General features: G+C 40.0%; 1 protein-coding gene across 5 annotated transcripts in view; it reads left to right on the forward strand.

The window, feature by feature from the left end:
• The window catches only part of spg7 (SPG7 matrix AAA peptidase subunit, paraplegin), a 68,820-nt gene extending 48,147 nt beyond the window's left edge, over window positions 1-20,673 (forward strand). For 2 of the 5 annotated variants that reach the window (XM_087995808.1, XM_087995810.1), the window contains 3 exons: window positions 96-259; window positions 7,228-7,305; window positions 12,542-20,673. In XM_087995808.1, the coding sequence (XP_087851934.1) occupies window positions 96-259; window positions 7,228-7,305; window positions 12,542-12,742 (443 nt within the window). In that variant the 3' untranslated portion in view covers window positions 12,743-20,673. Of the gene's footprint in view, window positions 1-95; window positions 260-7,227; window positions 7,306-9,146; window positions 9,219-12,094; window positions 12,163-12,541 lie in introns of all 5 variants that reach the window. The other 3 variants (XR_015759941.1, XR_015759942.1, XM_087995809.1) reach the window with 3 other exon arrangements.
• The last annotated feature ends 409 nt before the right edge of the window (window positions 20,674-21,082 follow it).

A 21,082-nucleotide genomic window follows, 5' to 3' on the forward strand; every position in this document is an offset into this window, starting at 1 on the left:
CAAAATTAAACTGGATCTGTTTGAAAACCAAATTCACTGCACATATCAGGGTATTCCTGTGTTCTGGATTGAGTGATACAATTTTTAATATGCAGGTGCTCAGGATGATTTACGAAAAGTCACGAAAGTCGCTTACTCCATGGTGAAATGCTATGGAATGGCTGAAACAATTGGACACATTTCATTCCCTGATACCGAGGAGGTGGGGGTGATTGGTCGCCGACCCTACAGCCAAGGTCTCCAGGATCACATGGATCATGTAAGTCCTACAATTATGCAAGATCACCAGTTATCTTCAACTTAATCATGCTGAAATATAACTTCTGTTGTGAATACACTTGAGAAGAGATGGCCTTATTCTTGTGGCTTAGTTTTTGAGTTAAACCATAAGATCTTGGTGGTATTTGTTTTGCGCTAAAAACCATATTTGTGTGAATAACTGCAGTTCAAATTAACTTTTTTGTGATTCTGTAAGCTTTGAAAAGTAGTGTCCATTTCCAAACACAATTTCATTTCCCAAGTCCTTGAACATGTTAAATAAAATCCGAAAGAACACAGATGCTGTCAATCATCTGAAGCAAAAATGGAAGTTACTGGAAAAGCTCAGCAAGTCTGGCAGTATCTGTGAAGAGAAATCAGAGTTAACGTTTCAGGTCCTTTCTGTGGAAGGGTCACCTGACCTGAAATGTTCGTCTGCTACAGTTGGTGTGGCTGCCTTTCCAAACCATATGCTGAGGTCTTCTTCAAGGTTCTGTATCATAGCTTGATTTAAGGAAGCAAACTTTGACAATTATTTTTAGTGATGTGTTGTTACATTTGATTAAAGGTACAGACACAACAACCCGTTGCATAACTGCATTTTTTTATGATGCCGATGGTGAGGGAGAATATGATGCATTCAACGGACAGAGAGTCCATGAATTTTGAACTGGTCATATTTGAGAAACAAGGACAATATCAACAAACAAAGATTTTCTTACTAAGACTTCAGTTTTGTCTTGGCTTTTAGTGTTGAAAGATTTGAAGTTCCCTATCTGATTATTTGTAGAGGTACATTTCCATTTGGGCAACAGGATGGCACAGTGGTGAGCACTGCTGCCTCATAGCACCAAGGAGAAGGTTTTGATTCCAGCCTTGAGCAAACTATCGGTGTGAAATTTGCATGTTCTCCCCATGTCTGTGTGGGTTTCTCCAGGTCTCCCAGTTTCCTCCCCTAGTCCAAAAATATGTAGGTAGGTGAATTGGCCAGGCTAAATCAACCCATAGTCTCCAGGGATGTGCAGGCTGGGTGGATTAGCCATGGTAAATGCAGGGTTGTGGGGATAGGGTGGGATGCTGTTTGGAGGGTCATTACAGACTAAATGGGCTGAATGGTACCTCTGGGTTTCTATAATTCTCTGATTGCAGCTGGCAAACCATAATTCAGGAAGACAGAAAGTGTAAGGGCTAAGTTGTAAGTCTGTTTTGTTCCATTCTTAATCTGTCACGTGTAGAGCTGCCCAATTGAATAAATTGAGCTGTGCCATGTATGTTAATATGGAATTACCAAATGAGACTTCATACTTTAAAAGGACAGCTGATTTTCTCTGGTACCTGGTAGAAGCCTGAGCCACTTACAGTATCAAATATTCCTCTCACCTCTATAATCTCTCCCAGCCAATGATAATTTCTAGGTGTCTTCTCCTATTAGTCTGGAATTTTAAACATCTAATTGCTACACCATTACTGCACCTTCACCTGTCTGAGTCTTAAGCTCTAGAATTCTTTCCAGAGTCTCTCAATTTGTTTACCTCTCTTTTCCTCCTTTTTTAATAACCAACAATTTGTACGAATCGAGAGAGAAAAAAATAATCGCTATTTGCCGGAGGAAGTAGCCCCACTAGGACTCAATCACTGCCTGGCAACTTGCTGAAGGTCACAGGACATTCCTCGTTGATTGTCAGGATGTTCACCTTTTCCATCAGCTGTTGGATTCCTCACCCCCTCGACTTCAGAAATAGCCAAAAATGTCAGGCAAAGAGAGGATTGAAATTTTTCTTTACAAATTAGAAAGTTACAGAAACATAAAAATATAGCATCATAACATCAAAAACAACAATAAACAATAAACCAACTACTATACTACTCTACAAAGGAAACCAAAGCTACACTTATTAGAAATCAATCAATAAATAATCAACCTTTAAAGAGCACCAATTATTGAACCCACATTTGTTCGAAATTCTTCCTCTCATGGCCTCGGGTTTATCAGACCAAACCATCATTGCTCGACAAAAGCCCGAATGAAAATGGTGGACAGATCTGCTTCCAAGTAATTCAGAAAGGGCTGCCATGTCTTGTAAAAGTTGTCAGTTTTCTGGTGCACCACCTTTATAAGAATGTGTTCCATAACTAACTTATGCCACCCTGACAGACCCGGGATGTTCTCATCAGAATGTTCTTCCTTGCACAAAAAGTGAGAATGTTCAAAGCTTTTTCCCATGTACATCAAAGGGAGGTAAATTTGGCAGACCCAAGAGCAAAGAGATCGGGTCCACCTTGACTTTGCTTGTCAAGACTCTCTCCATTACTCCTGCCACAGCGCTCCAATATGCACGGAGCCTGTGGCAGGGCCACAATGAGTGAGGGTACCCCTGTTTATTTTACATTTGAGGCATATTGAAGATGCTCCCTGCTTAAATTTCGCAAGATGATCTGGGACCAGATGAGACTTATGAAGAACCTTTAACTGCATTGCATGGGTTCTATTACATATAGAAACCCTCCTCGCCTTCTCACAAATGTCCTTCCATGTTTCTGAAGTGATCTCAACTTCGAACTCTCTCCCAGACCTCACGTAGATGCTCGATGTCATCTGAGGAACCTCCCCCACCGCCCCGCCCCCCCCCCCCAACCCACCCCCAAACAAGTGATAGAGTACTCACTGAAAGTGTGCACTTAGCCTGAAGTACCCTCTTTTCTGTATCAGATCTATTTCATTCAAGAGCGTAGTCTCCTTTTCAGAAAAAATCTCTTCCTCTGAAAGAAATGGAAGAGGTCCCGACTCAACAATCCATATTTCAGTGTTATTTCATCAAATTACATCAACGTTTCACCCTCAAACAGATCACCCAAATAAGAGACTCCCCTGTCCGCTCAGCGTTTAAACCCAGGATCCATTGTCCGTGGCCGGAAACCCGGCATGCCAACTATGGGAGTAAGAAAAGATATTTTAGACATAGTACGCTCCATCTGCCTCATCGGCTTCCATGCTTTCATGGTGTTAGCAACTATTGGATTACAGTAATGTTCTGCAACTGTCCTCATTTTGTCTAAAAACAACAGGTTGATAAGTGGACACTTGGTCTGGGAGACCTCAGTGTTGAACCATGTCAACACAGAGTTCCCCACTGGCCCAGTTACTTACAAAAGCTAGTAGGGAGCTTAGTTGATATCATCTAATGTCTGGGAGGTCCAGTCCCTGGATTACTTGCAGTTTCGCAAGCTTAAGAAGGGGCGGGTTATAATGCCAAATAAAAGAACTAAGCCAGCCATTCACTTTCTGAAATTTTTGCCACGGAAAGAATAAAGGGAGCATCTGCAAAGGGTACAATAAGCTAGGAAGAACATTCATTTTGCTACGAGCAACTCGACCCAAGCATGATATTGGAAGGCCCCCACCCCCCATCTTTGAAGATCTTGTTTAATCTTGTCAAATAAATGAACAAACTTAGCTTTAATCAGTTATTCAAGGCTAAGGGTGACAGAGAAGCCCAAGTAAAGAAAACCCCCTGTGCCCACTTATTGAGTCACAGAGATGTACAGCATGGAAACAGACCCTTCGGTCCAACTCGTCCATGCTGACGAGATATCCCAACCCAATCTAGTCCCACCTGCTAGCACCTGGCCCATATCCTTCCAAACCCTTTCTATTCGTATACCCATCCAGATGCCTTTTAAATGTTGCAATTGTACTAGATTTCACCACTACCTCTGGCACCTCATTCCATACATGTACCACCCTCTGCATGAAAAGGTTTCCCCTTGAGTCTCTTTCATATCTTTTCCCCTCTCACCCTAAACCTATGCCTGTAGTTCTGGACTCCCCCACCCCAGGGAAGAGACTTTGTCTATTTATCCTATCCATGCCCCTCATGACATTATAAACCTGTAGAAGGACACTCCTCAGCCTCTGACGCTTCAGGGAAAACAACCCCAGCCTGTTCAGCCTCTCCCTATAGCTCAAATACTCCAACACTGGCAACATCCTTGTAAATCTTTTCTGAATCCTTTCAAGTTTCACAATGTCTTTCCGATAGGAAGGAGACCAGAATTGCACGCAATTCTGGCCTAACCAATGTCCTGTACAGCCGCAACATGACCTCCCAACTCCTGTACTCAATAAAAGAGATACAGCCATTCCACCCGATCAAATGACTTCTCCACGTCCAAAGAGACCACTAACCCTTGAACAGATCTCTGCTGGCACACTTGAATCATGATAAGCAACCTCCGAAAATTATTGAAGGTCTGTGACCCTTTATAAACCCTGTCTGATCTTTAACAAAGGAGGGCAACACCCCTTCCAACCTCAATGCCAAAGTCTTAGACAAAATTTTATTATCATAATTTAAGAGCGAAGTAGGTCTATAAGAAGCACAGTCTTCCGGGGCCTTCCCTTTCTTGACGAGAAGAGAGATATTAGCCCCTCTCAAGTATGGCAAGAGGCAATCGTGGCTATCTGAATAGTTATACATGTCTAACATTGGCCCTGACAGTATGTTTACAAATTCTTTATAAAACTCACTGGGAAGCCCATCAGGGCTGGGCGCATTTCCTCTTTGAAGTTTCCTCACTGCCTTTTGTATCTCTTATGCTGTTAATTGAGCACTAAGGAGAGACGCCTGCTCAGCAGACACGCCCAGAAGATCCAAGTTCCAAAAAAAGACTCAATTTTATCCCATCTATCCTCACAACATTCAAACTGATACAGTTCAGAATAGAACCTCGGAAATGCTGTATTGATCTTTAATTGCCTTGTGAATCCTGCACTGGATAGAATGCCCAAAGGCCCCTCAAAGCTTTCTCCACAATCGAAACAGTTGGATGATCTGTGTGGAATTGGGGTTGGTAGACATTTGGACATGTCCCCACTCTAGTGACTTTACATTCTTTTCCAATCCTCACATACCATACGAGGATTGAGCATATACAAAAGAAGACTTGTGGAGTCTCTTTATGAAAAGGCAAAAAACCAAACTAATTACAGAACACAAAAAGGCACTTAATGGGGGACTATACCCCCTGCTCATAGAGGATGCTTATTCCTCCCACACACATCTCCATTCCCCTAACCAGCTCAAGCCACACCCCAGACCCAAGCAGCAGAAGGAAACAAGACAAAATAGTGAGCACTCTGCCCATCCACAACTATATATCAACACCAATCTTAATCAGAGAAAAGAAAACTCACCAACAGCAGCTTTTTTTAGAAAAAGGCATCATTACAAGAAACATAGCAAGAGAAAAAACCTAGTATTATTGTCCATGTCTATAAATCCATCTGATATTTTTTTTAAGAGTCCAAGAAATTTTTCACTTGTTTTGAGGAGTCAAATGATTGCGCCATCTCCTTGTGAGTAATATGAAGCACCACTGGGTATCTCATCGAATATTGAATACCGAGGTCCCTTAATTTTCTCTTTACCCCCTCAAACTGTTTCCTTTTAAGAATCACCGCCACACAAAAGTCCTGGAAAAGCATTATCTTAGTTCCCTGATAAGTCAGGGCCTGTGGATCTTTCCCTATCCTTCTAGAAGATTCCAGGACTCTCTGCTTGTCCCTGTAGCTTTTAAACCGTACCAGGACCGGGTGGGGGCACAACCCGGTGAGTACTGTCAACCTTCACCTGGTCCACATCGGCACCCCAGCCAAGAAACTTTGGCAGCCAGTCTTAATAAAAGCTTGCTGGCTGCCAACCTTTCACTCCCTGTAGCAGCCCAACAACCCGGATATTTTTCCTCCGACCCAGATCATCAACCTGTTCAGTCAAGGCCTGGACTTGTTTTTCGAGGGCTGCATCTGCCCCGCCTAGGACTCTACAGTCTCCCATGCAGCGGTCTGGTGCTCAACCTCTTCAACTCTCTTCCTGAGCCCTTCCAACTCCTTCTCATGCTTTTGTGGCATGACTGAGATCGGCTCCAGCAAAGTATGATTATCTTCCATCAACTCCTTGATCATCCCTCAGATCACTACGAGTTCTTCAGCGACGTTCTGTTGTGCGGGTACCTCTTTCTCGGCTGCCGAGGGAGCTGCAACTACAGTCATAGTCGCGAGCCCACCTGATGCCCTCGGCGAGTGTCCCGTGTGTTGGAGTTTGGCTCTATGCCTTCCTTTCTTCATCCTCGCTCGCTTAAAAAGGATTAACAGTAGACCCTTGACTATCTGAATACCAACCATCCAAATCTTGAATCACCTGAGCAAGACCTCGAGGCCCTGCAAAAACGGCTTCCGACAACCCAGCATTCAGTTATTAGTTAAACGACATTATGACTGCATTGCCAGATAAGTGAGAGATGGTCAATAACTGACAGCTCTTGGCTAACCGGCATTATGGCGTGTATTGCTGGATAATCGAGAGATGCTTGAACATCCGGCATTCATAGATTACCGTGTTTTTTCCAGCCACCCGAATGATCAATCATCCAAACCGCATATTCCCCACTCTCCTCGTTTTGACATTCGAGGCTCCATCACAAATGAATTTAAACGATTTCACAACTGTTTAACATCAATTTTCTCCAAAACAAAGAGGTAAGGTAGGTTGTAAAAATATCTCTACTGCTGGGCTGTGGTGCAGGGCTCAGCAAGGCAGATCTGCTCAGATCGCCGCCATCTTGGGTTCCCCCTTTTCCTCCTTTTTAAGATGGTGTTTAAAGTATACTCTCTTGACCAAGCTTTTGGCCATCCCTCTTTATGTTGCCTTAAGTGTCTTGGTGCTATATTTTACTTTTAAATGCCTCTGAAGTGAAAAAGGAGTGTGTGAGAGTTTTTAAAATTGTATTGTTAATGGTTCTATTATAGAAGGAATTATGGAAACTTTTAATTTATGACACCATGGTAGTAAACTGATGGGTGAGTTGAGTAGGTTGTTCATTGTTAAATTAGTTCATGTCATTATCATATCTTCAGTTTATAGATGTGCCCAATAATGCATGTATCCTTTTGCCAATTTCTTAATTCCACAGGAAGCCAAACTGTTAGTGGCTAATGCTTACAGGCACACAGAGAAGCTCCTAATGGATAACCGGGACAAACTCCTTACAGTAAGTTACTACTTGCCCGTTTGACCAAAGAAGAAATGACATTTCAAATATTGACTGTCATTCTTCTTGCACAAACATGTACTCTTGCTTGTAAATCAGCAACGTCACCAAAAATATTACCATTTTGAGTTTTCATATCTGAAAAAGCCAGGTAGATAACACATTCAGATTATTTGTCACTTTTGAATTTGTTCATTCGATGTGATGTCATTTGGTGTCATTCCAACTTGATTGGACTACTTGGCATCCTGAATTCTGATTCTTGTGCAAGACACATTAAGCTCAATATTTGGTTGAATTACAGATCTTATTTGCATTGGATTGTTCAATGCTTTAATGCCATGATTGACAAACCACAAACGTGATACTGCACAGCTAAAGATTGATTTGGTGAAGATCATTTTTTGTGGAACTGTTTTATTACAGCATCAGAAATTGGAAATCCCAGTTGAATTACTTGTTTCATGGATAAATGTAAATACTTGAAGTATAATTTAAAATTCTATTTAATGTTCTTTGAGGGTGAATTTTAGATTATTTTACACACATCTGGTTACTGCTGAGATTACTGAATGTTATTTATTGTTATAAAGTCACTATTACACTTGGTTAAAAAATCTTCAAAATTCAATTTCTTTGTTTTATACATAGGAAGCACTATCAGGTGCACTGAGAGTTTAATAGTATGTTGTAAGAGAGTTCGAGTAAAATAAGATCTCAGGTAAATGATATGAAAAGTGGAGAACTGAAAATAACTGGGGTCCTTTCTCCAGGATATTTTCTTAATTATCTGTTATGTTCAACCAGGTGCAATTTTTGAATACCTTTCAGATCTTTGACAAGAGAATACACCTGGGTCCAAAATGCAGCTTCAAAAGCCACACCTGCTGGCAATAAAATTAGGCCTGGTTTAAGTATTGGAAAAAGAACATTGAAATGTATTTTTTCTTCTAATGCATAGTGGGCTGGTGGAGCATAATAGGTTAACCCTTAATTGCGCAGTCTCTATCACATGCTTTGTCCTTGTTATCCAAGGTAACCATATATGTATGAATGATGTAAATATCAATTAAAGAAATGGAGCCTGGTCTATTTTAATTCTTGCAGCTGCTCATACTCCTGTATGGTTACTGATCATTAAACCTTTTCATGCAGGCTCAAGACAGCTTGCTGAAACTTCTAATTGTGTCTACACTTGTGACACATGATGATGAAACTGACTAGACTGCTGTGTAGTTCAGCCATTTTCAACTCTCCATAGCTGAAGAGAACCAAAGAAATGATACAGCATAGAAGTGGGTCATTTGGCTCATCTTGTCCATGCCAACCTAAAGACAACGAGATGTTCTGCATAAGGCAAAAGCGTCCACCTTGTGTGGAGCTATACATCTTTCAAAGCTATACATCTTTCAAAGCTTTCCTGTCACGCAAGGATTGTTTTTGACGAATACAAACAAGAAACGTCAACTATGTAGAAGCTAGAATTCCTCTCCCAAGAATTTTTTTCCAAAAATGTACTTTTATTCATAAATTTGAAAAAATACTTTACCAAACAGTTCAACCTGAATATTAGAGTTTGCAATAAAATTCAAGTTGTCTTCATATAGTGTGTCCCACTCATAAGGTTCCTAAATACGATTGTGGTAGTATGAGTATTTGCAATATATATTCAGATTCAGACAACCTGAAAGTAAAACATTTCAAATTGAAAATTAAATTGTGCAACAGAAATTATTTTCTCTACACTTTCTATGTTCCACTCTGAGGTGTCCCAGTACTTTTGTCAATACACTTGTTTTAGAATAAAAAATTGCATCTCTCATCAGATTTTCTTTGTAAAGGCATATTCCACAAAGAAGTAGACAACAGTCCATAAACCACTACAGCCACCTTGAGATCAACATGCGCAGTAGGTAAGACTCTGTGCTTGTAGGACAATTTAGGAACAAGAGTCTTTCTCACTACCAGCCAAGCTACATCTCAGTGTTTGTAAGTTCTGCCATTGAAGCATTTAGCCAAATACCTTTGCTAATCTCCTGGGGAATCTTCTGACAGCATCTATCATCTTGATTGGTATAGGAAGAGAAACTGACTGGAAAGAGCCGCTTCCCAACCATTCATTTGGAGAATCGCATCCGAGAAACTTTGTGGCTAGACTTCTGATAGCATCTAAATTACGCTGGTTTGAATTCCTGAATCATTCAAATTCCAGTTAAAAGCACCAGCTTGTTATATTGAGTGGGGAAATCACATTTGCACAAACATGCCTGCTGTAATTGGGGTGGAGGGCATCCATACTGAGAGGAAACAGTCCTTCTAATGCCCTCTCATGCTACCCTGCATAAACTTGAGGTTATCCAAAACCCCGTTCCTTGTATCCTTACTCTCAATCCCATTTAAGCATTAACCTGTTCGATGACCTATACTGGCATCCACATAAGCAACACCTCAATTTGAAAATTCCCCTCCTTGTTTTCAAATCTGTGTGTGGTTTTGATCCTTTCTATGTCTGTAATCTTCTCCAATCCCACAATCCTCCAAAATATTTGTAATTATATAATCCATGCTGTCTTGAACATCTGTCTTTAATTGCTGCATGTTTGGTAGCTGCATCTGTAGTTGTTTTAACACTAATCTCTGGAATTCCTTCCTTTAACCCCCCTTTTCCTCCCTCCTGTCCTTCCTGAGTGAGTTATTGTTGTCACATGTACTGAGACACTGTGAAATTTGTTGTTTTGCATGCTATACAGGCAGATTGTACCATACAAAGTGCATCAGAGTAACAGAACAAAGTGCAGAATACAGTGTTTCAGCCATAGAAAAGGGACAGAGAGAGATCAAAATTATCATTTGAGAGGTCCATTCAAAAATCTGATAACAGCGGTGAGGAAGCTGTTTTTGAAACTGTACATACGTTCAAACTTTTATATCTTCCGCTTGATGGAAGAGGGTAAAAGAGAGTATAACTGGAGTAGGAGGGTCTTTGATTATGCTGGTTGCTTTCCCAAGGTAGTGGGAAGAACAAATGGAGTCAATGAATGGAAGGCTGGTTTGTGAGTTAGACTGGGCTATGTTCATGACTCTCTATAGTTCTATTCAGTCTTGGGAAGAACTGTTGCCATACCATGCTGTGACGTCCAGATAGGATGCTTTCTATGGTGTAAAAATTGGTAAGAGTCCTTGTGGACATGCCAAATTTCCTTAGCCTCCTGAAGAAGTACAGATGTTGTGCTTTCTCGACCATCATGTAACGTGGGTGGACGGGGGTATGTTGGTGATCATCACTCCCAGGAACTCTGCACTCTCGACCCATGCAGACCTGGATGTGACCTCCCCTCCTCCTCTTGAAGTTAATGACCAGTTCCTTCATTTTACTGATGTAGGTGGAGAGATTGGTGTCTTTACACCATGTTGCTAAGTACTCAGTCTTTTTCCTGTTTTCTGTTCATTGTTGTTTGAGATACAACCTACAATGGTGGTGTCGTCAGCAAACTTGTAAATGGAGTTGGAGTGAGTTTGGCCACACAGTCATGAGCGTATAAGGAGTATGGTAGGGGGCTTAGTACACAGCCTTGTACGGCACTGGTGTTGAGGATTATGGTAGAGGAGGTGTTGTCACTTATTCTTAATGATTGCGGTCTATGGATACACTTATAGAGAGGGAAACCAAGAGCTAGGTCTCGGAATTTAGAGATGAGTTTGTTTGGAATTATGGTATTAAAGGCAGAGCTGCAGTCAGTGAGTAGGAGCTTGACATAGGTATCCTTGTTATGCAGATGTCCCAGGAATAAGTGTAGAACAAGGGAGCTAGCATCTGCTGTAGAGCTGATGCACCGGTGGGCGAATTGCAAAAGATCAAGGCAGTTTGGTGGGCTGGAGTTGATGTCAGCTATGACTAACCTCTTGAACCACTTTATAATTATGGAGGTCTGACCCACCAGGCAGTAGTCACTGGCACAGGGCAATGTGGGGACTTCAAATCATAGTAAGGAGATATTCTAAAATACATCTTAAAACCTTCCCCTTCACCTTTGAGCAACGTTTTGGCCCTCTGCTCGAATTATCTGATATGACTGAATGTCCAAGTTAGTTTCATAATGCTCTTGTGACACATCTTGGACTATTTTATGATGATACAGCACGATATAAGTATGTTTTTGTTCAACGTATTTGTAGCAGCAGATAAGACTGGAAGACAAATCAAGCCATCTGTGTGCAGTTCTGATGCATAATTTCTTTTTCAAAAGCGAGCTGGTCACATTAAACTTTTATTGTTTTCAGTTTTTTTATCCAACCTTATGAAGTGAATTTGTAACTTTTTGGCAAACTCTCAAACTTAAATCAGAGACATGAACTCAAGTGGAGAGAAAGAGGATGAACTAATGTAGATTTAACTTACCCTAAATGGCAAGATGGGGAGGAGGGTGATGAATGAATGGAACAGAGTGCTATAGTTAGTTCTATAGGCATCGATTCACTTCTGTCAACTTGCTTAAATAGATGTTATTTGTATAGGAATCTGATGGAGAATGCCTGTCTCTGGGTTACTTGACAGCAGTCATATGAGAGCCCAGATCAATCCTGTCTTTACTTAATTTCCATTTGTGACATACACAACAGGGTGAGAATTGTGGATTTATTTGTTCTCTCCCAATCAACCAAAAATAATAAGATCACTACCAACACGCAAGTTGATTTTAAGGTACCATACCAGATGTAAGGAACACTAATCTAACACCTAGAAGGAAAACATTCACTGTTCTAAGTGTCATTTATATCTCACACTTAGAAGGACATGGGGAGCAGATGCCTGAGAACACAACCCACCTGCAAGCTACTGGAGCTCCTTACAGCACTGTATGTATCTACATCAGATTGACTGCAGTGCTTCAAATATACCTTCTCAAGGATGATTTGGAATGGCACCAAATTTGGAATCGTGCATACCTAAAGACGTTTGTTAAAAACTATGCTGTCAAAGTCACTGAGAAATTGCTACAGTTCTGTAGCATATTCCTGTGAGGATGGCTTGTCGTGGTCAGTTGTAACTTTCAAAGATAACTTGTCTAACTCAAATATTTTTTTTCTGTTGTTTTTGTATTTGTTTTGAAATTTCTACCAGAGAAACTGCACTCAAGTTATAGCATGCCATTTAATCTTTTTGAAACTAGACACCATGATTTGAAATGTAAAATCCAAAACTGAATCTTCTAAATCTTTTCACTTCTAATTTTAGCTTGCAAATGCACTCGTGGAGAAGGAAGTTCTAAATTATGATGATATTGAAGCGCTTATTGGTGCTCCACCTTTTGGTCCAAAGAAAATGATCCCACCTCAGACCTGGATTGAAGCTGAGAAAGACAAACAAGATACAGGAGATGATGGACCTTCAGCAAGGCATGTACAAGATGACGAACAAAACCTAAATCCAGTTTAAACCGCCTGCATAGAAATACAATCTAGTGATTGGTGTTGTCTTGTAAAAAGATGAATAGTAAAGATTTTTGGGAAAACTGAAATTAAAAGAATTAAGGGATAATTGATGGAAGTTGATGGAACTACTGACGAACACCTACATTTAATGGGGGGCAAAAACTGTGTACCATTTGGAATACTGTGATTAATGTTAAATTACAGAAACTACTTTTCATGCTCTTTAAGCAATGGATTGTGCTTTTATTAAAATTATGCCTCTTTATTCAGTATTTTAAAATGCAGCAATATAATTTGCCCAGTTAAAATTAATAATGTAGTATAGTAATTCCTCCATATATGTGAGGGTTTCATTCCTGGGAATCCCTGTAAATGATGAAATTCGAGAGTGTGTATTTGTTTAAAAATAGGGTAAAAATCGTGGATACAGAGGAATGACTACTACACTATTGCTTTTAACTGAGCAAATGATGATGCTGCATTTTAAAATACTTTGATAAACCGAGGCACAATTTTAATAAAAGCACAAGCTATTGCTTAAAGAACATGAAAAAATAGTTTCTGTAATTTAACATCTGGATTTTTGCCAGCGCATGTTGATTTTTTTGTTGATACCTGTTTTTGGCACAGAGGCAAATCTGTGCTTTCATAGATACAAAAGATTTACTGTGATTTATTGAAGAATTTATTTCAGTTATACATTCCAGTTGCACAGTGCCTCATTATATGATGGTTATGGTTAAACTAAACCTTAGGGTACAGAATGCTGACTGTATAAGAATTTATTGGGTCACCTGTTTGAATACAGCCTTAAAAGCAACAGTCTGTAGCTTTTATAGTCATGCTGTTGTGTTCCCATCTTTGAAAAGCTGACTCGTTGAGATGTGGCTGTACGTCTTTTATAAATATACCAAAATCATTTTCTTATTTTTCAATATTTCCAACAATGCTGATTGGATAACACTCAAAAGTGGGAAAAATTTCTGATTTCCTGTCAAACCTGTGTGAGATGAAGCCATCTTCACTGCTTCAGATGTTGTCCTGATTTGAAATTATCTAGTTTTGAGAGATTGGTGATTGAGTTTAGGAATTTGCTGAGCTGTGTATCTTCTGATCTGAGGTAAGGATTCAGATGATGAAGAAACTGTAACTTTCTGGGTAAACATTTGCTGTTTCCACTGGTGTGTGTACATTAAATATTTATCATTTTATAAATGAGTAGCTTCTGTGAAATGTTATAACAATTTTACTTAGAATTTTTGAGTGAAATAGCTGGAAATATTAGGGAAGTTTATCAGTTTAATTTTCCATATTTGACCTGGTCTCATCCAACATTGTCATATTCAGAATTTATTATTGTTGAGGGAAGTCTTGATTTATCTCCTGTATCTTTTTGTTGCCACTTTGGTAACCTGAGGCCACCTAGACAAAATTTGCAATTCTCCCTCCAATCTGTTTTAGCAAATAGCTGAATGTACAGTACTGAATATGTGAAACACTGTGTTCTGTATGTTTCGCTGCTATATCACATTGTGCATTAAACCCACAGAGGAATCAACAGTTAGGAATAAATAGTACTGTAGTCAGAAGCATAACATCATCCAGTATTGGAATCCACTGTTTATTTTTTAAAAGGGTCAATTACAGCAGACATTGCTTAGGTATTTTAAGTATTTTTTAAGCAATGATTTTTGTTTACTTTCATCAAGGAACAAGTTTGCTTTTTTTTGGACTAGGTAAATGGATGATGAATAAAATTACAATAGAAAGCATTTAGACAAGTTAGTGTTTAGCTTTTGAATACATTTATCTGGAAATTACATTTAGGTAAATTATTGTGAATATTTGTATAGTCTGATAAATCATTTAATATTTGTCATGTAAAAAATGCCTACTGTAATATTGCTTTTGACTGTAGTTTGAGGGTTAAGTTATCTGAGACTGGATTCCAAATTTTACTAAAATATTAATCCGCGCACATATACACACACAGCATTTTATTATCCCAAGTTCCTTTTCACAGTGAAGTGCGAGAAAATCTTGTGATTTTAGACAATTTATAACTTAAGATGTATTGAATTTCTATCTAATAATGCCTTTTCATATATGATTGCACTAGATGAAAGCCAGACACACAGACATGAAGTGATTTTAAAAAGTGGCAAGAGATTTCCCTCTTTGAGATGACAAAGTGAGCTCCTGTCTGTGTACTAAAATGGATGTAAATGTTCATATGGCACTATTCGAGGATTAAAGGAATTCCCTGCACTTTGGCTAATATTTACCCTTCAATCAACATCGAGGCAACAAATTACCTGGTCACTTATCTCATTACTATTTTTGGTATCTTACAAAAACTGCCTAAATTACTTGGGGATGTCCTAAGGTCATAAAAGCTTTTAATATAAATGAAAATTATTCTTTGTTCATTTTTGTATGACTAATTCATCGTTGCTAAGTATTTTGAGAGTTATATGGTGTCCAAAGGATAAACTCTAATTCAGTAGAAATTCACCATACATACTATCTTGATTAGATTAGATTGCCTACAGTGTGGAAACAGGCCCTTCGGCCCACTATGTCCACACCAACCCTCTGAAGAGTAACCCACCCTCTGACTAATGCACCTAACACTCTCTGGGCAATTTACCTGACCTGCACATCTTTGGACTGTGGGAGGAAACCAGAGCACCCGGAGGAAACCCATGCAGACACTGGGGGAATGTGCAAACTCCACACGCACAGTCGTTCCAGGCTGGAATCAAACCTGGGTCCCTGGCGCTGAGAGGCAGCAGTGTTAACCACCGAGCCACTGTACTGCCCTTCGCAGGCTCAGTCACTAAGTTAGACTAATTTCATTACATGTACATAACAATAAATTTGACAGCATTTGTGCATAGAGAAAGGTAAGGCTAATGTTTTACACTCCATAAAGTCATAAACTTGAAATACTAGCTGAGTGCTTTAAAAACAAATCCCCTTGGCATGCTGTTTTTTTTCTAGGATTATGTTTTAGTTCAGAGATCTAGCATCAATCTTTTAATTCACTTAAAACTGGAATTGAAAATTAATCCCCGTAATAGTGACCATGAAGCTAGAGTCAGTTGTTGTAAAAACCCATCTAGTACATAAAATTCTTTTAAAGATAGAAATATACATTCTTACCTGGTCTGCACAGTGGCTCAGTAATTAGCAATGCTGCCTCTCAGCGCCAGGGACCCAGGTTCGATTCCAGCCTCTGGCAACTGTCTTTGTGAAGTTTGCACATTTTCCTCATGTCTGCGTGGGTTTCCTCCAGTTTTCTTCCCACATGTACAGGTTATTGTATTGGCCATGCTAACTTGCCCATAGTGTCCAGGGATGTATGGGTTACGCAGATTAGCCATGGGAAATGCAGGTTTACAGGGTTAGGGTAGGGGGATGAGTTGGTGTGGAATTGTTGGGCCGAATGGCCTGTTTCCACACTATAGGGATTCAATGATTCTATGAAATATGACTTGAAATCCACAGCAATGTGGTTGATTCCTGACTGCTCCTGAATTGGCCTGGAAAACTATTCAGTTCCAAAGAAATTAGGGATATGCAGTAAGTGTTAGCCTTGACAGTGACATCAGTGTCTCCTGAAAAAATAAAAGGAAAGAATTCCCTAGGGTATGATGCCATGGGTGAAATCTTCAATTCCTATTTGCTATTTGGTGACTGAAAACAACAGCTTATGATAGAGAAACAGCCAGCACAATTTTAGATTACCTTAAGCTTATGGAGGATTGAATGAGTGAAAACTACCAAGCGAACGCTGGAGTTTTTAAGTTCAGAAGTAACAAATGTGTGACAATTTAGAAACAAAGCTGTTGGGAAGAGATGATGTGAGCTGGATGTTATCATCTATTTTGTCATAAATTATGACTGACTAGACCTAGGCTTTCCTACCTTACACTTAAAAGCATTTCATTGGCTGTAAACGATTTATGGGTTGTAGAAGAGACTATATAACAACCAATTTGCTCTGCGATGCAGTCTCAGAATAAGGGATGAGACATTTTGGACTTGAATGAGGAAATTGTCCATTCAAACGGTAATGAATCATTGGATCCTGACTATCAGAGGGCTGTGGAAACTTAACCATTGAGTACATTTCAAGGTAGAGCTCAATAGATTTCCAGATACCAATATCAAGAAAAGATGTAGAGACAGCACTGGAAAATGGTGTTGAGTTTATCAGTCAATACCTAGAACGGGGAGCAGGCTTGAGCAGCAGAATTGCTGAGCCCTGCTTTTTTGTTCCTACAACTAGGTTAGGTCAGACAGGTCATGATGAAGGGCTCTGGCCTGAAATGTCCATTTTCCTGCTTCTTGGATGCTGCCTGACCTGTGCTTTTCCAGCAACACACACACAATTCTGATCTCCAGCATCTACAGACCTCACTGTCTCCTATGTCCTAGTCGAACTTGCCACTAAGGAATTTCTTGGATAAATAACTTTTGATTCCAAGAAAATCAACTGTTTTCCAACATGAGACATTAACTGAAACCAGCAATTTTATACAATGTAATCATGTAATGCTGGCTTTTTATAGTCCACATCAAATAAGTAGGCAATCCCACATGTTTATGTGTCTTCAGAAGCTATGGTTTCTGAGTTACCATTTGATTCTTAATCATTCCTTTCTCAGAGTCTACACTTCAAGGCCAGGCAAACGAATGCTATTGGTATGTCTCTCCAACAATTAAATTTTTTTTTATAAATCCCTACAGTGTGGAAACAGGCCCTAAAGAGTATCCCAGCCAAACCCGTTCCCCATTACTCTACATTTTCCCCTGACTAATGCACCTAACCTACACATCCCTGAACACAATAAGCAATTTAGCATGGCCAATTCACCTAACCTGCACATCTTTGGATTGTGGGAAGAAACCTGAGCACCCGGAGAGAAAACACAGACAAGGGAAGAATATGCAAATTCCACACAGACAGTCACCCAAGGCTGGATTCTAACCTGGGTCCCTGGCATTGAGGTAACAGTGCCAATCACTAAGCCACTGTGCCACCAAAATTAATGTAAGTTCATGAAATTACTTAAATTTTTTTTTTTACATTTTTTGTTTACCTTAACTCTTAAGCAACACATTTTGATATTGTCCACTTATGTACAATATGCACTTCTATCTTGTGTTTGACAAAAATCACTTCTGAGCACCAAGTGGTCAACCAATAAGAAGAGTACTTATATAAATTAAACAAAACAACTAAAGAATGTCATGTGTGCTGACAACATGTATACTTTTCACCTCTACTGCTGTTCACAGAAAAGAAAACTATAACAGTTATGCATAACTTTAGCAGTATAAGTTAACATTGTAAAATAAAGAGAAATTTGATATAAGGGTGTACTCTAAAAGCCTAGGTTTAAATAATTATAACTGTAGCCCTGAAAAGTGCAACCTTACATGAAAATGTTAAATAAATTTCAGTATGTGGATGTACCTACTAGAGAAGGTGTAAAACTTGACCTACTCTTGGGGAAATAAGGCAGGGCAGGTGACTGAGGTGTCAGTGGGGGAGCACTTTCGGACCAGCGACCATAATACTATTCATTTTATAATAGTGACGGAAAAGGATAGACCAGATCTAAAAGTTGAAGTTCTAAATTGGAGAAAGGCCAATTTTGACGGTATTAGGCAAAAACTTTCAAAAGCTGATTGGAAGCAGATGTTCGCAGGTAAAGGGACGGCTGGAAAATGGGAAGCCTTCAGAAATGAGATCACAAGAATCCAGAGAAAGTATATTCCTGTCAGGGTGAAATGGAAGGCAGGATGACTAAAGAAACTGAGGGTTTGGTTAAGAAAAATAAGGAAGCATATGTCAGGTATAGACAGGATAGATCAAGTGAATCCTTAGAAGAGTATAAAGAAAGTAGGAGTATACTTAAGAGGGAAATCAGGAGGGCAAAATGGGGACAGGAAATAGCTTTGGCAAATAGAATTAAGGAGAATCCAAAGGGTTTTTACAAATATATTAAGGACAAAAGGATAACTAGGGAAAGAATAGGGCCCCTCAAAGATCAGCAAGGAGCCACAAAAAATGGGGGAGATACTAAATGAATGTAGTTACTGTGGAAAAGGATATGAAAGATTTGGACTGTAGGGAAATAGATGGTGACATCTTGCAAAATGTCCAGTTTACAGAGGAGGAAGTGCTGGATGTCTTGAAACGTTTAAAAGTGGATAAATCCCCAGGACCTGATCAGGTGTACCCAAGAACTCTGTGGGAAGTTAGAGAAGTGATTGCTGGGCCTCTTGCTGAGATATTTGTATCATCTATAGTCACAGGTGAGGTGCCGGAAGACTGGAGGTTGGCAAACGTGGTGCCACTGTTTAAGAAGGGTGGTAAAGACAAGCCAGGGAACTATAGACCGGTGAGCCTGATCTCGGTGGTGGGCAAGTTGTTGGAGGGAATCCTGAGGGACAGGATGTACATGTATTTGGAAAGGCAAGGACTGATTCGGGATAGTCAACATGGCTTTGTGTGTGGGAAATCATGTCTCACAAAGTTGATTTGAGTTTTTTGAAGAAGCAGCAAAGAAGATTGATGAGGGCAGAGCAGTAGATGTGATCTAAATGGACTTCAGTAAGGCGTTCGACAAGGTTCCCCATGGGAGACTGATTAGCAAGGTTTGATCTCATGGAATACAGGGAGAACTAGCCATTTGGATACAGAATTGGTTCAAAGGTAGAAGACAGAGGGTGGTGGTGGAGGATTGTTTTTCAGACTGGAGGCCTGTGACCAGTGGAGTGCCACAAGGATCGGTGCTGGGCCCTCTACTTTTTGTCATTTACATAAATGATTTGGATGTGAGCATAAGAGGTACAGTTAGTAAGTTTGCAGATGACATCAAAATTGGAGGTATAGTGGACAGCGAAGAGGGTTACCTCAGATTACAACAAGATCTGGACCAGATGGGCCAATGGGCTGAGAAGCGGCAGAGGGAGTTTAATTCAGATAAATGTGAGGTGCTGCATTTTGGGAAAGCATATCTTAGCAGGACTTATACACTTAATGGTGAGGTCCTAGGGAGTGTTGATGAACAAAGAGACCTTGGTGTGCAGGTTCATAGCTCCTTGAAAGTGGAGTCACAGGTAGATAGGATAGTGAAGAAGGTGTTTGGTATGCTTTCTTTTATTGGCCAGAGTATTGAGTACAGGAGTTGGGAGGTCATGTTGCGGCTGTACAGGACATTGAATAGGCCACTGTTGGAATATTACGTGCAATTCTGGTCTCCTTCCTATCAGCAAGATGTTGTAAAACTTGAAAGGGTTCAGAAAGGATTTACAAGGATGTTGCCAGGGTTGGAGGATCTGAGCTACAGGGAGAGGCTGAACAGGCTGGGGCTGTTTTCCCTGGAGCGTCGGAGGCTGAGGGGTGACCTTATGGAGGTTTACAAAATTATGAGGGGCATGGATAGGATAAATAGTCAAAGTCTATTCCCTGGGGTCGGGGAGTCCCAAACTAGAGGGCATAGGTTTAGCGTGAGAGGGGAAAGATATTAAAGAGACCTAAGGGGCAACGTTTTCACGCAGAGGGTGGTACGTGTATGGAATGAGCTGCCAGAGGATGTGTGAAGGCTGGTACAATTGCAACATTTAAGAGGCATTTGGATGGGTATATGAATAGGAAGGGTTTGGAGGGATATGCGCTGGGTGCTGGCAGGTGGGACTAGATTGGGTTGGGATATCTGGTCGGCATGGACGGGTTGAACCGAAGGGTCTCTTTCCATGCTGTACATCTCTATTACTCTATGACTCTAAATTGGATTTTTTTCCACTGAAACCAATGTAAAAGATTTAAGGTTCTGTGAGATGTTTCTCATTAGAAATAAAATTAAAATGTTATGCCCTGTAAATTTACAACATAATTAATATACTAAAACACATTTACTCTTTTGTTTTATTTCACACTTAGTTTCTTTCCTGCTCACCTCCCTACTGGCTGACCCTCCCACTTACCGCTTCCTTCTCCTGAAGCTTTGTTATGAGTTATAGCTCAGGAGAATAGCAGCAAAATAAACAACCAACGATTGTGAGAGCATTTCTGAATTGCCAGGTGACCAAAGCAAACCATAAGCCAGAGAAGTGAGTCGGAGGGTCAGTTAATGTGGTTTGATGTTGAAACTTAGAATTGGTGAATGGAAGATGCTGCTACAAAATGACTCCAATTGGTTATGCGACTTTATGTCACACCTGATGTGTAACAACACTGACCTAAACTCAAAGCTAAGTGCAGAAAGCAGCCCCATTGAAAACTAAAGTTTTTTTAAAAAAAAATTAATTCTCAAGTGAGAAGTTA

This window comes from Chiloscyllium plagiosum, unplaced genomic scaffold (genome assembly GCF_037043375.1).
Source record: "Chiloscyllium plagiosum isolate Xiang-an unplaced genomic scaffold, Cpla_swu_hap1 HiC_scaffold_17, whole genome shotgun sequence".
NCBI lineage: Eukaryota > Metazoa > Chordata > Chondrichthyes > Orectolobiformes > Hemiscylliidae > Chiloscyllium > Chiloscyllium plagiosum.